At 35.3% G+C, this 21394-nt stretch overlaps 1 protein-coding gene across 1 annotated transcript in view; it reads left to right on the top strand.

Annotated features, from left to right (window-relative positions):
* Window positions 1–21394, top strand: part of PIBF1 (progesterone immunomodulatory binding factor 1) — a 184857-nt gene that overhangs the window by 108711 nt on the left and 54752 nt on the right. The window contains exon 14 of the mRNA XM_084876482.1: window positions 8862–8964. Within this exon, the coding sequence (XP_084732608.1) occupies window positions 8862–8964 (103 nt within the window). The remainder of the gene's footprint in view (window positions 1–8861; window positions 8965–21394) is intronic.

Here is a 21394-nt window from a genome sequence, read left to right as displayed (position 1 = left end):
TTCCTCCAAAATTGAAAGCAATTATTGCTTATCTTCTTAAAAATTTCCAAAACAGATATTAACTTCTTAAAATTTAAAGTGAAGATTTAAGGAACCACAACTGATTCATATTCCAATAATCTTAACTGTCCAAATATTTCTAAAGATTTTATCACTGAGCTATCTATGTGCCTTGAACAAGTGCCTAATGTGCATGCTATTAATATCTCCTACCAGCTGGTGCCAGACATTCTTCTAATGGTGAACCAGAGGGTTATTTTGAGGAAGTGCTTCTCAGGTCATCTAAACTGAGTGAAGGAAAAGTAAGTCTAGATATGCAATGAGGACATTTATGCATTCCTTTGCCCATTCATTCAGCAACTTTTATTGAGTGCCTACTGTATGCACAAAATTGGCCAGTGGCACAGAAGATTGCTGTTTAGGGTCTGGTGCATTTTTAATTTTGCAAAGTCCATATTTGATTTCTTAATGGATATTTGTGAAGAAGTTAATAGCTTTGTGCTCTGTTTAAATTAAGGTAAAAGCAATATAGCTTTTGAGAAAATTTATATTTTCCACATTTGGCATGAAAGCAATAGAAAGTTGAGGTATTTTATAAGACAGCTTAGTTAGAACAGCAAATAAAATATTTGCATAATAAGGTTTTTATTACACCTCAGTTTATACCAAAATATATTAAAATTTCAAAAGAACTTATTTCCTGACTATTACACAATATATTCTATTCATACTAAATTGGATTTACAATCTCATATATTCAACAACCAATTTAGGTATTTTAGTATCACACCAATTGGAGGGAATTAGTTATTATAAAAATAATACATGTTTATTTTAGAAAATTAGGAAAATCATGGTAATTCTATTGTCTAAAGATATTATTCAAAAATGTATATAGATAATACATATTTTTTCTTACATAAAATGTAGATTTTTTTTCTTTTCTACCTTGAATATTTTTTTATGTCATTGAATAGTATTTAAAAAGATAATTTTTATTGGTTATCCAAAACTTTAATTTTTAGGCCTTCTGTTTTTGAGTACCATATGCTGTTAATAAATTGGATAGCCATTGAAATTTTTCATTACTTGCCTATTGATACCCAAGCTATATTCTGATATTAAAATGAGAAAATGGATACAAAGTTCACAGAGTGCCTGGCATAGAGTTCAGTAAATGTTAGTTTGTTATGCCAATTAATATTTCTTAAAGTAAATTGCATAATTGTTTTTTGAGCCAGTGTTCAAAAGCGTTAAGTAGGCACAATTTGAGTTTTTATTTATAACAATTTTGTTTTAAAATGTTAATGAGACTTCTTGAAATAATTCATAGAGACACACCCTGGACACGAAACTAGTTTTGAAATTCACTTTCTTTGCTGTCAGTCAGTTTCTTTTTTTTTCCTCCTTGTTTAAAATACTACAAATAATAGTACATATGTCTCATTTTCTCCCCCATTTACCTTGCACAGGCCTCCCCTACTCCCCAGCACATGCCCTCACCCCACTCCCCATTTCTTGCGTCCATTGGTTATGCTTATATGTATGTATACAAGTACTTCAGTTGATCTCTTACCGCCCCCCCCCCAACTTAACACATACTGTAATGCCAATCTCCAATAAAGAAGAGACAAAATTCGCTTTTTTCAAAATTCATTTGCAAAATAACTAACCAAAATGCCTGTTAAGCACATCATAATTAGTAAATAAGGTTAATCACATTTTGAAGTTTCAACAGAGATTGGACAGTAAATATTATGTTAAAACTCTTCCAAACAAGGTTGTGGAAAGTTAAAAGAGCTTATACAATTACAGAAGATTAAAATAAAATGGGCACTTCTTGACTTGACTAAACTTGAAAATCTGAAGTAATGTTTTTGTTTCGGTCATGATTACTTTGAAAATAGCAAACAAGATTTTCTGGTTACATGTTTTGGTTATGCTCTTTAACCTGGGTAACACCCAGGCACTAACATGGTCTTAGCATGTGTTTTCTATTTGTTTTCGCAGATCTGAATGTGGAGACTGCTCTTTAGGTTTTTAAACCTTTCAAATTTCAAGATTAATGCATTCTATCTAATTTTATAAAGAGCTTTCAGTTGAAATTTTCACAGTTGCCTGAGCTTCGCAACACAGGAAAAAATAAAACCAGGGACACTTTTCTTTCCTCTGGGAAACTTTTATTTCCTTTAACAAATTTTGTGCATAACAAAAGTTTGTTTTCTTTGCCTTTGTTTTCATATGTATGAATTTTCATTTTTATCTTTAGGGAAAGTTGCACTTACTTCATATGAGTTGGTTTTAGGGCTAATCTTTTAAAAAGTTGATGCTAGTCTATTCATGATAAACTTGAAAGTTCAAACCTGCAGAAGAAACTAGGAAAAGTTTCATATAACATAGATAATCAGCATGTGACTGGTTCATAGGTTGGTGCTCAGCCACTGAACCACACCAGCCAGACAGATGCACCCTTTTTATGAGTCCTTTATTCATGCCCTGCTTATAGGGATAGAACTCTGACCTGCTAAAACTGAAAAAGATTTAAAAGCCAAGTGTTCTTTCAGACCACATAACTAATTAGCATGCGTATAAATAATTATACTTGTTTATTTGGAGTTTTGATAATAGTAAGAACCATAGGAGGACTCAGGACAGACCATCAGTCCTTTGGCATCTTAGATATAAATAGAGGTCTGCCATGTTCACATTGGCTGGACTAATTTTTATGAAATTATATGTAATAATTGTATGTACTGACTGTTACTGACAGATCCAAGAAAATAACATATGTTAAGAAGTAATGAGAGAACTAAGAGTTAAGTCTTAGCAGAATAATTTTACCAGATAACAAGTGAACTTTTGGTTTCATATTTAAATATAAAACCATACTCTGTTGTACTAGATTCAGTTTATGTGAATCTTAATCTTTACAGGTAAAAATCACATGGTAATTAATACAAGTGCAAAGAATTGTGTGTTTGTACCTACTTAATTGTTTCAGTAGATAGCCTGTAAAAGCAGTGATTTCTTGAGGAGTTCAATAGTTCTATACAAAAAGATAAATAAGTAACCTTTACTTATTTTCCCTGACTGTATCCATAGTTACTCATTATAAAGAGGAAAGGATTTGTTTTTATTGTATGTGAATTGTAGTTAAGGAGACGTAAACTTCAGTTGAGCAATTCTTCATCTGTCTTGTTTTGAATTTCAATTAAACTAAAATCCTCCTCCTCACATCCACCAACTTCTAATATCCAAGATTTCTAAACAGAAACCACCAAATTCCTCACCGAAACAATATGCCACATTGAAAGATTTTGAAGGTTGGAACATAGAAGAGGTGAATTGGTGTCTGTGACATTTGCCTACTTCCCTTATTAACTTTGGGTACTTATTACTAGTTCAATGCTTAGATGCTGAGCATTAGTTGTACTTTAATATTGACACTCTAACATTGGAATATGCTTTCTAGAAATATATTCATCTGAACAAAATTTACTTCAAACAAATTCAATTAGGAAAGATGTATTGAGTGTTCACTCTGTTCATTACATACTACAGGAAATAAGAGCATTCTCTTCACATAAGTGGCGTCTATTGGGGGAGAAAAGATGAACCTTAAAAAAATATCAAGAAATGTCCAAAAAGATGTCATTTAGTACTACACTATGTCAGAGATAAATAGAGATCAGTGGATGCTAGTCAGAAATTGAGGAAGTGGAACTTAAAGGGAGTGTTTAAGAAACAGTGGGCTCAAGCAGACTATCATCTTCCAGACTGGAGGAACAGCACAAGTATAGTGGAAGCAACATACAAAACATATTTATGAATTTAAACTTGTACAATATTTACAGAGGAATGTTTGAAAAATTATAATGCACATGTGAAAAATTGTAATGCACATGAAAAGTCATAATGCTTTCTGAGGAAATCACAGTACAAGGAGTGGAAAGTTGTACGTATGCATTGAGTTAGAACTTTCCATAGGCAAGCCACTGTTGTGAATGCTCTAATTTGTCTTTTCGTTGATGAGTTCTTTATATTTTATGGGTACAAATCCTTTATTAAGATATATATTTTGAAATTTTTTCTCCCATTCTGTGAGTTGTCTTTTCACTTTCTTGATGGTGTCTTTTGAAGCACAAAACTTTAATTTTGATGCAGTCCTTTGTATCTAATTTTTCTTTTGTTGCTTGTGCTTTTAGTGCCATATCTGAGAATCCTCTGCCAAATGCAAGTTATTGAAGATTTATTTCTCTGTTTTAGCTCTGATATTTAGGTCTTTGATTTACTTTTGAGTTAATTTGTTCATATTATGTGAGATAAGGGCTTTGTGCTACTTTTAATGTTGTTACTAGAAAATGTTTGTATTATGTGTGTGGCTTACATTATATTTTTATTGGACAAAATTGGCCTAGACCAATGATCTCCAAACTTTTTTATGTAAATCCCTATTTGAGAAAAAATTTGAGCATTCACCCACCAATAAACATATATTTATAAATTACATACTTAATATAATTATTTATATATGATATTTAACATATTGTGTACATTATATTATGAAACCTACACAGAAAATTAAAACTTAGAGATACATAATAGTAAAGTAAATGTAAATAATTTTTTCCACACTTCAATGGGTTATTTCTCACACAACTACTTTTGGAGACCACTGGTCTAGATTATAACCTTAACCTTATCTAGCTGCTTCAATTCTTCTTCTTTCTTAAGCCATCATCCATAATATTGATAAAGGACTTTCTCAAGTGCAGAGATGATTGTGTCATGCCTAGCCAACTGAGGGGTAAAATTTAAACTTGGCTTGTCATTCAAGGCTGTTCATTATATATCTCTCACTACATGCCATAGGTTTTATCCATCATTACTGTACTGCTTACAGTTTTCTTCAGCATATCATTCTTTACTTATGCTTTTCCCTCTACTCAGGATGCTATTTCTCTGCTTCTTCACCAGATTGATGAGAATTGGTATTTATTTCTGTGTGCCCTTTCAAACCATTTAGCATACTACAATAATTTTTTATTTGCTGCCCCTCCTCAATAGAATGTTAGATCCTCCAGATCAAAATTGTGTATTCTTAGTACTTGTATAGATTATAGGCTTAGTAAATGTTTGTAAAAGGAAGTGTTTGTGATAATCTTATTAAATTAATGACTATGTTTCTCTAATTCAACCTGCCTGTCTGCAGTTATTGATATTCATGATCAAGAAAAAAATTGCTAATTTTTATCATTTTTGTCTAATTGTAAATGACCAAAAATTATACTTCTTGTTTTTCCTGTGTGACCTATGTGCATAAATATATAATTGTAAAGAAAAAATTTTCACAATATTAATATTTATTCTTGTTATTGTTTTCTTTTTCTTTCTTTTTTTTTTTCCTTTCCTTTTTTGTCTCCCATCAAGCATATGGGCTAAATGGGTCATTTAGAGCAACCTGAAACCTTAATATCATTTCTGATATATCTATAAAATGTGTTTTGCTAGTCTTACAACTGACTTGGAAGTGAATTTTTAAAACATGATCAGTGGGTCAATTGGAGACCAATTGTACCAATGTCTTTCACATTATAATCATTATGCATCGTAAATAACATCAACATTCATAACAGTAGGCACAATCAACAGTCATTCCCATCAACACCAGTTCCTAGAAAGTTTTTCTCAATAAAATAGTATTATAAGCTAGTAATCAGAACACTGTGGAACACATACATAAGCCATTTTTAAAATCATCAGCTATCTTTCTGCTACTTACAGTTAATTTTTTCTCATTCAGAATCTCCAACCAAAATCAGGGAAATTCTTAGTAGAAGGAGGTAGCCCTGATGTTAGGCCTTAAGAATCAACATACCAAGAATTTCTTGAATTCAATGGTTTATGTCACATGATATTTTGTATTGATAAGTGGTATCACATCATATTTGCATAAGAACATTATACAGTTTCCAAACAAAACAAAAAGCACCCAAACCCTATGAGCTACTTAACATTTTTAAACGTGATGCCTCCAAGTTATTGAAGAAGTTCAAAATGTTGGTAATGAATGACCTTTGCATCTCATTATTTTCTTGCATCTCCTTTTCTTCCATATCATCTGTAACTGATTCTATGCAAGAGCATTTGACTATGTTCATTTTTCTGTACTGAACATTACAAAAATATGGTCTAGCCCTAGCCAGTTTTGTTCAGTGGATAGAGCATTGGCCACAGACTAAAGGGCCCCAGGTTCAATTCCGATCAAAGGCATGTACCTCAGTTGTAGGCTCAATCTCCGGCCCAGGGAGGCAACCAATTAATGTATCTCTCTCACACCGATGTTTCTCTCTTTATGTCTCTCCCCCTCCTTTCCACTCTCTCTAAAAATCAATGGAAAAATATCCTTAGGTGAGGATTAACAGGGGAAAAAAATAAAAATAAAAAATAAAAAATTATATATATATATATATATATATATATATATATATATATATATGGTCTATACCTTCAAGATAACTTCCTTGAGAAAGTACTATGTACAAAAAGACCCTAATGCTGAGCTTTGTGGGAAACAAAGATGAAAAGACTTATTCCTAACGCTTGTGAAGGATGAAAGTTAATAAAAATATGAATAAAATACTGTTAAGGGTTTAAATTAGCCAAAATACCCCACAAAGCTTATGATAGAAAATACAGATATTTGTAAACATATAATCTAATCAACATATTTAAAATGTTGATGTGATATAAAATTAGTATTAAGACTACTTTTGCTTGTAGAGATCTTATTTTAGATCAAATTTTAGAGAAATTGATATATTTTTTGTTGGTGATGGTAATCTTCACCCAAGGTTATTTTCCATTTACTTTTAGAGAGAGTGAAAGGGAAGTAAGAGACAGAGAGAGAGAAACATTGATGTGAGAAAGACACATTGATTGGTTGCCTCTCGTGCTTGCCCCTACCTGGGGCCGGGGAGCAAGCCTGCAACCGAGGTACATCCTGTTGACCAGAATTGCACCCAAGACCTTTCAGTCGGCAGGCCGACGCTCTAACCACTGAGCCAAACCAGTGAGGGCAGAACTTGGTATGTTTTAGATTGGGGGATAGAAAATGGGGTATCCAAAAACTGTAAATACTTTTAAAAATCTGTAAAGGAAGAAAGTAGATTAGTGGTTCCCTAGGTCTGGGCGGAAAGGATGGGGAGTGACGCTAATCGGTACAAATTTTCTTAGGGGCTAATTTTCTTAGGGGCTAAATTTTCTTAGGGGCTAACTATTTTTTATAAAAAAATGATTTTTTTAAAAACAGGGACTATGTCTTTTTCATCTCTAAATTCAGCTAATTACTAAGGCAAAATCTTATGCCAGTTGAAAAGATAGAAACTTAGATGTGAGCATATCTAAATATGTACCTAATTTACTATATGAATTTTTACCAGACCTCATCTTTTTTATTTGGAAAAACAAAAACAAGTTCTTAGAAATAGGTGTGTAAGATGATAATTAGCATTATTTTATAGTTTTGTCTGCATTTCTTTATCTGATGTTAGAAAATATTAGACTGACATCTCAAAGGGAAGATGGAGATAGGGATGGGAGGTGGGGAGGAATTAACCAAAGAATTTATATGCATGCTAGAGGCCCAATGCACAAAATTTGTGCAAGAGTAGGCCTTCCTTCCCCTGGCTGCTGGCACCAGCTTCCCTCTGGCACCCAGGAGCTGGACTTCCCTCTGGCCACCAGCACTCAGGACCCAGGGTTTCCTCGAGCCCTGGCTTCATCCGGAAAGTCGTCCAGAAGGACATCCGGTCTAATTAGCATATGATGCTTTTATTATTATAGATAACTCCATGGACACAGACTAAGGTGTGGTGAGGGCCTGGGGAGGGGGCAGGGATTAGTGGAGAGGATCAATGGGGGAGGGGTGGGTATCTGTAATACTTTCAACAATAAAGATCGTTTTTTTCAAAATACAATGGAATTGTTTTTGTTCTATAGTTTTATTTAGAAAGAAAATGTTTTATTTCTTATCATGGTAAAACATCCTGTCTTCTTGGATCACAAGAGGTTTTGCATTAGTCAACTCAGAAAATGAATATGTGATAAATATGAAAATTTTAAGTGTTTGGAACTACAGAGAGGGTCTTTGGAACAACATGTCTCCTCAACATAATTACTTATTCTTAAAAGAATTATGCCACTTTTTCTCCCCCAGTAGTTAGGAGAAAGGATTTATAGCTGAACTTTTTTTAAAGAATTATGTCTTAAAAAGTGGAATTGGAACATTTCACATGTAATGTGATTTTAAATTCTAAAAGTAACCTAACTTTAAAGGTTACACTCAGTACAATAGACATTTTTCACTTTTTACACATCTTTTCCATCTCTACTTTCAACAGAAAATCTATTTAGTTGTGTTTTGTATTATAAAATGCATCATGTTTTCTGAGGTGAACACTGACTTTTTTCAAAGTGCAAGCTTATTGTTTCAACTAATTGCCTAATTTGTTTGTAAATGGGGAATTTTTATACAAATGGAGAAAAGCTGTAAATTGCTGTCTTGTGGTCTTTTCAAGTAAGCATCATAATGTACAAGGGTACATACAATCCATCTCTGTTCTAATCAATATATCAAAGTTATGTTATTAAGGAGAGTTTAATGTTACTTTCAAAATTCTGCATTGGAATATTGGTCTTTACTGTTGACATCTGAAAATATTTGACTACATATTTTTTCTGTTAATATTTTAGCATTATTAGGAAATGGTAGGTCAGTTTTCAAGCACACAAACACTTTGTGAATATTTTAGATAGCATTCCCTTTTCTAAGCATTTTTTTTTTTTTTTCATTTGCCTAGTGTCCACTTGGCAAGAAGAGTACTTCAGTTAGAAAAACAAAACTCGTTGGTTTTAAAAGACCTGGAACATCAAAAGGACCAAGTAACACAGCTTTCACAAGAGGTAAGTAACTTAAAAGAAACACATATGTAAAGAATCACAGTGTTCATTTTAAGTCCTTGTTATTCCTTTGTGTATTTTCTGAGAAGTTTAAAAAAAAAGTTGTCTGATAGTACAAAATGGTTTTGCAATTTACAAAACTAACTTTTAATGTTAAAGCCTAGAAAACAACTTACAGTATATGGCAAAATTAGATCAAAAGAGAGATTAAATGCCCAGACTAAATATAAATGCAGGCTAGACAGAGCTCTGATTTCTGGGAATATCAACTGGCAAAACAAGTTTGACAAATTTTAGTGGCATTTAAAGTTTTTAACTAAAGCCTCATTTTTAAAATAGATTTGCTCTTTTGCTTTTTTAATTGATAAAAAAATCACTTATGTAAAAAAAACATACTTAACTTGGTATAACCTTAAGTTCTCACATTCTTTGTTATATGATAGTTCCCAAATTATTTATTTTTAAAATCAGATTTTTTTTATTTTCCTTAGCCTTATATTGTATCACTTAAAGAATAAATAGTTGAACCTTGAGCAGCGCAAAGGTTAGGGGCACAGACACACACGCCCTCCCCACACCCCAGTTGAAAATCCCCATGTAACTTTTGACTCCCCTAGATCTTTTCTATAGTTAGTTGTCCCTAGGTAGCTGCTGGGGATTGGCCCAGCGTGCGCGCACGTACACACATAAACACATGCAGATACCAAAATCCCTGAGTGCCCCTATATGGAATGATGTAGAACAATGCATATAGTTGCCCCTTGGAACCGCAGATTCCCAATCTGAAAGGTGAAACCCAGGGAAACGGAGGGCTGACTGTATATTTATTGAAAAAAAATCCTCATATAAGTGAACCAGCACATCAAACCCATGTTGTTCAAGGGTCATACATATGTTTTACATATTTTCAGTCATCTTGTTACTTAACTCAACATCTAATTACATTTTTATGTAAAGTCATATATTAAAAAGTATTAATACAAAGCACGGCTGGCATGGCTTAGTGGTTGAGGGTCGACCTGTGATCCAGGAGGTCACATAATAGTGCAGTGCCTGACACATAGTTAATGCTCAGGGTAGAAGCAGTACTGTGCCGCCAAATGTTAACACCCAGCTCTCCAGAGAGAGGTGTGAGGGAGGGATGGCTCTGATTTGTAGCATTTGGTTATATCTGTGGTATAAATATTCCCACCATGACTAACTTCAAGCTGCCAACATGTTACTGAACATGGATGGAGTAGAGAAGAGATGCTCAGTAGCACACCATTACATAATACTTTCACCAGGAAAATACAATGGACATATGTAAGTGCAAGAGTAGAGATAATAGTAAAGAATAGTAAAATAATTAAACATTGATGAGTTTTTAAATATCTGTTTCTTTTTTAAATAAAATTTATTTTGTTTTAAGCCTAATAGTTTTAACAATGGTGGCATTCAACAACCAGCTCACAAAATTCCTCAAAATTTACCAGTCAGCTCTAAAAACTACAAGCCAGCTGGAGCACATTGCAGGGTCAAAGCATGGAAGGCTATGTAAATAAATGACTAAAATGCTATATGAATCTCTGCTCGCTAATATGGTACAGATCCCTCGTCTTTGTTTTACTTTCAGAATAGCCTATTAAAAACATTGTTTTAAAAAATAAAATATTAAAATTCATATAAACTTGTATGTATTTATATCATTATATTACTTTTTTAAAGTATAATAATATAACTAACACCTTGAAGCAATATTAAATTGTTTTTTAATTTAAAAAAACTACCTTACAGCACTTCAGTTTATTTAAATAGGAATTTCTAAATGGAATACACACTCCTATATAAATTGTAAGGGGAAAATATAGAGGAAATTAAATTAAGTAATGAAATTAAATTTCAATGAAATATAATTAACTTTACATGAAGCAATTTTTTAAAAACTTGTCTGATATTGAAATATTTGTGATTTGAAATGGTATGGTGTGTGCAATTTGCTTTAAAAAGACCTGGATGGTGTGGCTCAGTGGTTGAGTGCTAGCCTATGAACCAGGAGGTCTCGGTTCGATTCCCAGGCACATGCCCAGGTTGCAGTTTCGATCCCCAGTGTGGGGCATGCTGGAGGCAGCCAATCAGTGATGCTTCTCTCATCACATATGTTTCTGTTTCTCTTTCTCCCTCTTCCTTCTTCTCTGAATTCAATAAAATATATATATATATATATATATATATATATATATATATACACACACACACACACACACACACACACACACACACACACACACACAATCCATAAGGAAGAGGGGGGAAATATAAACTCACAACCCTGGCAAGTTTGGCCCAGTGGATAGAATGTCAGCCCAAGGACTGAAGGGTCCATGGTTCAATCCCGGTCAAGGACATATACCTTTATTGCAGGCTTGATATAGGGTGCATGTAGGAGGCAACCAATAGATATGTCTCACAAAGATATGTTTCTCTTTCTCTGTCTCTTCCCTTCTCTTCCACTCTCTCTAAAACTCAATGGAAAAATATCCTCGCGTGAGGATTAACAACAACAAAATGACACAAAAATAAACTCAAAATGGGGTATTATTTGAAGCTGAGTGATGAGTACATATAAATTATTATTCAGTTTCGTGCTTTTGTAAATTTTTTTTGAAAGACATATGGAGAAAGAATCAATAAACCTATATTAAAAGGTTTATGCAGAGTGTGTAACTTATTTAAGATCTAAAATAAAGTATTATAATTTTAAATGATCCATGAATTTTACTATTTTCTACCCCACAAAAATGTTACAAACAGCTGCTTTTGCACTTTTTTACAAATAAACAGTTTGTAACAACCCTGCATGGAACAAGTTTCTTGGCACCATTTTTTCAGCATTTGCTCACTTTATGTCCCTGTAACATTTTGGCAATTTTGAAATATTTATTTTAGTATATTTTTACTGATTTCAGAGAGGAAGGGAGAGGGAGAGAGAGCTAGAAACATCAAAGATGAGAGTGAATCATTGATTGACTGCCTCCTGCACACCCCTACTGGGGATCGAGCCCATAACCCAGGTATGTGCCCTTGACTGGAATCGAACCCGGGACCCTTCAGTCCATAGGCTGATGTTCTATCCACTGAGCTAAACCAGTTAGGGCTTGAAATATTTTATTGTTATATCTGTTATGGTAATCCGTGATCGATGATCTTTGATGTTACTATTGTAATTGTTTTGAACCTCCATGAACCGTGCCCATATGAGACAATTAACTTAATTGATAAATCTTTGTATTCTGACTGCTCCCCTTACTGGCAGTTCCTCCAAGTCCCCGAGCTTCCCAACTCACTCTAGTGTTGAAATTAGGCCAATTAATAACCTTATGATTGCCTCTAAATGTTCAAGTGAAAGGAGGAGTCTCATGTCTCTCACTTTAAATTAGTCAGAAAGGCATGTCATAAACCCAGAAAGCTAGACTGGAAGCTAGGCCTCTTGTGTCAAAGTTAGCCAGGTTGTGCCAAAACTGGTTTGGCTCAGGGGATAGAGCATCGGCCTGTGGACTGAAGGGTCCTGGGTTCGATTCCGGTCAAGGGCATGTACCTTGGTTGCGGGCACATCCCCGGTGGTGGTGTGCAGGAGGCAGCTGATTGATGTCTCTCTCATCGATGTTTCTAACTCTCTATCCCTCTTCCTTCCTCTCTGTAAAAAATTAATAAAATATATATTTTAACTTAAAAAAAAAAGTTAGCCAGGTTGTGAATTCAAAGGAAAAGTTCTTGAAGGAAATTAAAAGTGCCACTCAGTGAACACACAAATGATAAGAAAGTGAAACAGCGTTATTGCTGATATGGATAAAGATTTGGTAATCTGGATAGACACAGCAGCCACAACATTCCCTTAAACCAGAGCCTAATGCAGAGCAAGGCCCTAACTCTCTTCAGTTCTCTGAAGGCTGAGAGAGGTGAGGAAGCTGCAGAAGAAAAGTTTGAAGCTAGCAAAGATTGGTTCATTAGGTGTAAGAAAAGAAGCCATCTTCATGACATAAACGTGCAGGGTGAAGCAGCAAGTGCTGATGTGGAAGTAACAGCAAGTTATCTAGAAGATCTAGCTAAGATCACTAATGAAGGTGGCTACACTAAACAACAGATTTTCAATGTAGATAAAACAGCAATACAGGATACTTCTAGGACTTTTCATAGCTAGAAAAAAACCATTGCCTGGCTTCAAAAGACAAGCTGACTCTCTTGTTTGGGGCTAATGTAGCTGGTAACTTTAGGTTGAAGCCAGTGCTCACTTACCATTCCAGAAGTCCTAGGGCCCTTAGGAATTCTGCTGAATCTCCTCTGTCTGTGTTCTATAAATAGAACATCAAAGCCTAGATGGCAACACATCTGTTTACAACATGGTTGACTGAATATTTTAAGCCCATTGTTGAGACTGACGGCTCAGAAAAAAGATTCCTTTAGAACTATTACTGCTATTGACAATGCACCTAGTCACCCAAGTGCTCTGATGGAGATGGACAAGTGCATCAATGTGTTTTCATGCCTGCGAACACAACATTCCTTCGGCAGCCCATGGAGCACATAGTAATTTCGACTTTCAAATCTTAATATTTAAGAACTAAATTTCATAAGGCTGTAACTGCCATAGAGAGTGATTCCTATGATGGATCTAGGCAAAGTAAATTGAAAACCTTCTGGAAAGGAGTCACCTTCTAGATGCCATTAAGAACATTTGTGATTCTTGGGAAGAGGTCAAAATATCAACATCAATAGCAATTTGGAGGAAATTGATTCTACCTTTCATGGATCACTTTGATGGGTTCCAAGAATTAATTGGAGGAAGTAACAGAAGATGTGGTGAAAAATAGCAAGAGACTAGAATTAGAAATAGAACCTAAAGATGTGGCTGAATGAACAAACTTGAACAGATAAAGAGTTGCTTTTGGGGATAAGAAAGAAATGTGGTTTCTTGAGATGGAATCTACTTCTGATGAAGATGCTGTGAAGATTGTTGAAATGACAAAGGAATTTAAAATGTTATATAAACTTCATTGATAAAGAAGTGGCAGGGTTTGAAAGAATTGACTCCAATTTTAAAAGTTCTGCTGTGGGTAAAAGGCTATCAAACAGCATCACATGCTACAGAGAAATAATTTGTGAAAGGAAGAGTCCATCGATATGGCAACCTTCATTAGTGTCTTATTTTAAGAAATCATCATAGTTACCCCATCTACAGCAGCCACCTCCTGGAGGAGTGAGCAGCCATCAAAGTTGAGGCATGACCCTCCACCAACAGAAGGATTATGACTCAGAAGATGGTTAGCATTTTTTTTTAAATATGTTTTTATTTATTTCAGAGAGAGAAAAAGGGAGAGGGAGAGAGAAACATTAATAGTAAGAGAGAATTATCGATCAGCTGCCTCCTACACACCCTTTATTGGGGATCAAGCTTGCAATTGGGCATGTGCCCTGACTTCCTGGTCCATAGGTTGATGCTCAACCACTAAGCCACACAGACCAGGCATGTTTAGCCTTTTTTAGCAAATAAATATTTTTTTAAATATATTTTTATTGATTTCAGAGAGGAAAGGAAAGGAAAGGAGGGATAGAAACATCAATGATGAGAGAGAATCATTGATTGGCTGCCTCCTGAATGCCCCATACTGGGGATCAAGCTCACAACCTGAACATGTGCCCCAACTGGAAATTGAATCATGACCTAGTTCATAGAGTGACACTCAACCATTGAGCTACGGTGGCTGGCTGGTCACAATAAAGTATTTTTTTTAATAAATTTTTATTGTTCATATTATTACAAATGTTCCTTCCCCCCCCCCCCCATTGCTCTCCTCCACCAGGTTCCCACCCCACCCTCTGCCCCCTCCCCACCCTCCCATTGTCCTCATCCATAGGTGCACAGTTTATCTTCAGTCTCTTTCCACATCCCCCTCTCCCCTTTTCCCCAAGAATCATCAGTTCACTCCCCTTCCATACCTCTGATTCTATCATATTCAACAGTTAATATTGTTCATCAGATTTTTTTTTAATTTCCTTGGTTTTTAGATTCACTTGTTGATAGTTACGTATTTGTTGATCATAATGTTTATCTTTATTTACTTTCTCTTCTGAAAGAACCCCCTTCAGCAATTCATATAATTCTGGTTTGGTGGTGATGAACTCCTTTAGCTTTTTTTTATTAGTGAAGCTCTTTATCTGACCTTCGATTCTGAGTGATAGCTTTGCTGGATAGATTATCTTTGGCTGTAGGTTCTTACTATTCATCACCTTGAATATTTCTTGCCATTCCCGTCTGGCCTGCATGGTTTCTGTTGAGAAATCAGCTGACAATCGTATAGGTGCTCCTTTATAGGTAACTACCTGCTTTGCTCTTGCTGCTTTTAATATTCTTTCTTTGTCTTTTGCTCTTGGGATTTTAATTATGATGTGTCTTAGTGTGGTCCTCTTTGGATTCCTTTTGTTTGGAGTTCTGTGCGCTTCCTGGACTTGTAAGTCTAATTCTTTCACCAGGTGGGGGAAGTTTTCTGTCACTATTTCTTTCAGTATGTTTTCGATATCTTGCTCTCTCTTATCTTCTGGGACCCCCATAATTCTGATGTTGGTTCGCTTGAAGTTGTCCCAGAGATTTCTTACATTATCTTCAATTTTCTGGATTCTCTTGCCTTCTATCTTCTGCAGAGGAGTGTCTTCTGGCTCTTTATGTTCCCAATCTTTTACTTGATTCTTTCGATCTTCCATTCTGTTTTTAGGACTCTGTATAATATTTTTTATTTCAGACAATGTATTCTTTATTTCTTGTTGATCCCTTATCATTTCTTGTTGATTCCTTATTAATTCTAGTTGATCCCTTTTCATATCCTCATAGGTCTTATCGATCTTTTCTAGGAAATTCTTGAAAAGCCTGATAAGCGTAGATTTGAACTCTATATCTAGTCGCTTTTTGTCCTCCATTTCTTTCGTTTGTGATCTATTTTGTCTTGACATTTTTGCAGTTTCCATGATGGGGCGGGGTTTCAGGGTGGAGCCTACAGCTTTGGCTTCCGTCAGCCCCACCCTATTTGGCTCCTGCGTCTCAGGGTCCTTCAGTACTCACTGCAAGTGCCTCTGAGAGAAAGGTGCCCTCGATTTTCGCCTGCTACCAAACAGTCTAGGCTCTCCCCCAATGAGCCCTGTATTGGGGTTCAGTTCAGTTGGAAGTGGAGTTGGAGGTGGCGTTCAGAGCAGTCTGGAGCCCCAGTCTCCTTCCCGCCAGGCAATCCCGCAGCACAGCCAACCATCCCTTCTCTGCGCACAATGTGCGCGCCGCGGGATCTCCTCTTGCCGCTCCCCCGGGGTTCCACCTTACAGCCCAGCTCCCTATGGATGAGTCTGGGTCCCCGGGGTCTGGCCTAGAACGGGGGTTCAGAGCAGTCGGAACTGCTTTTATCTCCTTCCCGCTAGGGAACGCCAGCCACTCAGCCGCCCTGCCCTTCCTCTCCTGCTCCATCCTATATAATAATTCAAGATTTGTCCATAATTTATCCTTTTATATTGCTGAGTAACATTCCATTGTGTAGATATACTATAGTTTTTCATACATTCAGCTGTTGACATTTGTGTTATTTCCAATACTTGCTTATTATGAACTAGAGGCCCAGTGCACGAATTCATGTACCATAGGATCCCTTGGCCTGGCCTTCAGGGCTCAGGCCTAAACCTCAGTAGGACATCCTCCTCGCAATACGGGACCACTGGCTCCTAACCACTCGCCTACCTGCCTGCCTGATCGCCCCAAATCGCCTCTGCCTGCTGGCCTGATCACCCCCTAACTGCCCTCCCCTGCTGGTCTGATCATCACTATCCACTTCTACCTCAGCTCCTGCCACCGTGGCTTTGTCTGGAAGGACATTCAAAAGATGTCCATTCTCATTAACTTATTACCCTTTTATTAGTATAGATAATAATAAAAGCCTGATATGCTAATTAGATTGGACTTCTGTCCAGACGAAGCCGGGGCTGGAAGCCTGGGTCCCAGGTGCCTGCCTGTTGCCAGGGGAAGGAAGGCCTACTGATGCATGAATTTCATGCATCAGGCCTCTAGTAGAAGATAAAGCTGATATGATCATCCATGTACAAGTCTTTGTATGAACATATGCTTTTGTTCCTCTTGGGTAAATAATCTGTGAGTAGAGTAGCTGGGTTATATAGTAGATGTATGTTTAATGTTTTAAGAAATCTCTAAACTGTATACCAAATGTTTGTAGCATTTTAATTTCTACCATCAGTGTATGAAAGTTCTAGTTCTTCTTTATCATGGATGGGGAATATCTGGCCCAAGGACCATATAAGGCACACAAAATCATTTGGCCTGGCTCTGCAAAGGCATTAGGGGTGAGTTAATTAAATTTTGAACAAATAGCAGGCTAATTATTAAGGTCATAATTTTGTATGGTCCAAAAATGGTGTTATAAATATCCAAATGGGCCCCTGGCAGAAAAAAAAGGTGGTTAGCACATATCATAGCAACCAGTTCTTCCGCTGTTTGGTCTATTTGCATATTAGGGTTTTATATATATAGATGTATGTGAAAGGCTGTTTTTAAACTCTGTTCTATACCAGTTATCTCTGTCTGTCTTTATGTTAATGTCTTTAAATTAGATAGCATTGGTTATCTATCTCTGTCAAGTTCAAAGCTCTTAGGCTATTTTGTGTCTTTTTTACATTTCCACGTTAATTCTATAATTGTTTCTACTAAAAAAAAAGAAAAATGGCTGTGATTTGATTGCAATTACATTGAATTTTTGGATGAAATGAGGATAATCAACATCTTAATAATACTGAATATCCTGACCCATAAACCCAGGATATATTTCTATTTATTTAGATGTTAATTCCTCTTAGCAGTGTTGTCTATTTAATTTTTAGTTTTTAGTGTAGAGAGGCTTCACATCTTTTGACTAGTGTTACATGCTATGTTTTTCCACCCTTTCTTCTTTTAACCTGTTTATGCTAAATTGTCTTATAGATAACATATTCAGTTAAATCTTGCTTTTTTTTATTCTGACAAAATGGGACTTCTACTTTGGGTTTTCAGAAAATTTACATTTTAATGTGTTCACTAATATGATTATTTCTAAATCTATCTTGCTATTTGTTTTTTACTTATCCTGTCTCTTCTTTTTTTTTTTTCTTTTTTCTTTTTCCTGCCTTCTTTTGGATTAATTGAATATTTGTTACCATTCTATTTTCTCACTGTTGATTTATTGGCATTAACCCTTTATACAGTGATTACTTTAAATTATAGGTATAGAGATATAGATCTAGATTAGATTGGATATAATTTGTAAACATTCAAGTACAGGAGATGTTTGACTACCTATTTATGCGACTTTTTATTATACACTATGTATAATACTATATAGCATATGTATACTATATAGCATACTACTTATAATAGTATCCTTCTGTTTACTTCTCCCAGAATTTGTGCTCCTATTGTCATATATTTTACTTACACATGAATGAAACTTACACTGCATTGACATTATTTGTACTTTAAGAGTTGATAATCTTTTAAAGAGATATAGTAATATGAGGTAAAGCTATTATATTTTAACCAAATAGTTACCATCCCTGGTGTTCTGAATTCCTTTGTATAGATACAAATGTCCATATGGCATCATATTGCTTCTGGTTGATGTACTTCCTTTAACAATACTTATGAAGGAGGTCTGTTAGTGATACATTCTTTTTACTTCAATATGTTACAAAACGTTATTTCACCTTTTTTGTGTGTTTTTTTTAACTTATTTCTATATTTCTGAATATTTTTAACAAAAGTCAAGATTACAATGTATTTCTCAGTTATATCTCTAAGGCCAAATAAATTGTATGTGTTTGAAAGTTTACCGTTTAAAAAAATGTTTTTAATATTTAATTCAGTGGCCTTTGGTATATTTATAATGTACAATCATTATCACTATCAAGTCATAGAACATTTTAATCACCCATTAGGAAATCCTGTTACCATTAAGAATTCACTTCTCATTCTCTCCTACTTCTAGCCCTTGGCAACCACTAATGTGATGGCTGTCTCTATGGATTTTTCATATAAATGGAAGTATGCAATTTGTGAACTTTTGTCCCTTGCCTTTTTCACTTAACATAACATTTTCAAAGTTCATTCATGTTCCACCATCTATCAGTATTTAATTCCTTTTTATAACTGAATAATATTTCATTGTACAGATATATCACATTTTGCTTATCTACTCATCAGCTGATGGATGTTTAGGTTATTTCCATCATTAGGCTATTGTGAATAGTGCTGCTATGAACACCTATATACAAGTTTTTTGTCCGAACACCTATTTTCAGTTCTTATGGATGTGGACCTAAGAAATAGAATTGCTAAGTAACATAGTAATTCAGTATTTAACTTTATGAGGAACCACAGAACTGTTTTCCACAGCAACTTCACCATTTTACATTCCCACCAGCAATGTTAAGGGTTTCAACTTCTTATAGCCTCACCAATGCTTACTTTTTGTTTTTGTTTGTTAATGTTTTTAATTAATTTATTTTGCCCATCATCATTTATCAATCCTATACCCTCTTCTACCTTCACCTCCCCCAACCCTTCCCCACAGTCACTACACTGTTGAGTTCTTTCTATTTTTTTTCTTTTTGTTCATTCCCTCCACCCCACCCCATAACCTTCTCTCCCCGACTCCTGCCACCAGAGCTGTCTACCTGCTCTCTATGAGTCTGTCTCTATTTTGCTTGTTAGTTCAGTTTGTTTGTTAAATTCTACATAAGAGTGAAATCATATGGTATTTGTCTTTCTCTGATACTTAGCATAGGGAGGAGGAGGAGGAAGTGGAGGAAGAGGAGGAGAAGGAGGAGGACGAAAGAGAGAGAGAGAGAAAGAGAGAAAGAGAGAGAGACAGACAGACAGACAGACAGACAGACAGACACAGACAGACATGGATCAGTTGCCTTCCCAAACATGCTTCAACCTGGTGTCAAACCCACAACGAGAATATATGCCCTTACTGGGAATCAGACCCAACACCTCTTGGTGTACAGGACGATGCTCCAACTAACACCTACTAGGGCTGGTTTCTGTTTTTGTTTTTTTATTCTAGCCACTCTAATGGGTTTGAAGTAGTATCTCATTGTAATTTTGATTTGCATTAACTTTGTAAATGATGTTGAACATTGTTTTGTGTGCTTATTGGCCATTTGTTTATCTTTGGAGAAATATCTATTCATATCATTTGTTTGTTTTTTAATTGGGGTGTCTGTCTTTTTGTTGTTGAATTGTAGGAGTTCTTCCTTTATTCTGAATATAGGCCCTTATCAGATATATGATATGCAAATACTTTTTCCCATTCTATGGGTTGTCTTTTGCTTTCTTGTTAATGACCTTTGATCACAAAAGTTAATTTTGATGAAGTCAAAGTTATATGTCTTTTTCTTATGTTTCTTGTGCTTCACCTTTGAGGGCCTTTGTTTTATAGCTTGGATTTTATTTTTTGTTATTTTATATATTTTTAAAAACAAATGTATATAAGGTGATAACATGAAGATTTGATAGATATTTATCACAGTGAAATGATGCTGCAGTCAAGCTAATCAACGTATCTGTCCCCTCACATAGTATTTAACCTTTTCTGTATGTGTCGTGAGAGCACCAGAAATCTACTCACTTAGCAGATTTCCAGATATATTACCTTTAGCTCATTCATTCACTAATGGACAGTTAGGTTATTTCCACCTTTTGGCTGTTGTGATAGCACTGCTGTGAACATTCAAGTACAGGATATGTTTGACTACCTATTTTAATACTTTTAAATATACATCTAGGGACTGAGTTTACCTTTCTTGTTGTTCTTTGGTAATCCTCACCTGAGAATATTTTTTCCATTGATTTTTAGAGAGAGAGGGAGGGAGGCAGGAAGGGAGTGAAGGAAGGAGAAAGGGAGAGAGGCAGAGAGAAATATCTATGTGAGACACATCCATCAGTTGCCTCCCACAAACTCCCCAACCCAGGTGGGGATTGAACCTATAACCCAAGTATGTGCCCTTGACTGGGAATTGAGTCCATGACCTTCTGGGGCTGACACTCTTAACCACTAAGCAACACTGGCCAGGGCTCACCTTTGTTTTTGAAATATATTTTCCCTTATAAAGAATTCTTTTGTATTTGAAAGATGTTACTTATATTTTAGTTTGCATTGTTTCTGACAAGAAATATGCTGTCATCTTTCTTTTTTCCTCTATAAGTAATATCTTATTTCTCTAGCTGCTTTTAAGATTTTTTTCACTAGCTTTAAGCAATTTGATTATGATGTGACTTGGTGTGGTTTTCTTGATGCTTCCTGTGCTTCATTTCTGTCAAATTTATTGTATATGTGATATCATCAAATTTGGAAATTTTTCATCCATTATT

Source organism: Pipistrellus hanaki (genome assembly GCF_964339955.1).
Source record: "Pipistrellus hanaki genome assembly, chromosome: 3".
Classification (NCBI taxonomy): domain Eukaryota; kingdom Metazoa; phylum Chordata; class Mammalia; order Chiroptera; family Vespertilionidae; genus Pipistrellus; species Pipistrellus hanaki.
The sequence above is the reverse complement of the archived record's forward strand: the minus strand, read 5'-3'. Positions and strand labels throughout refer to the sequence as shown.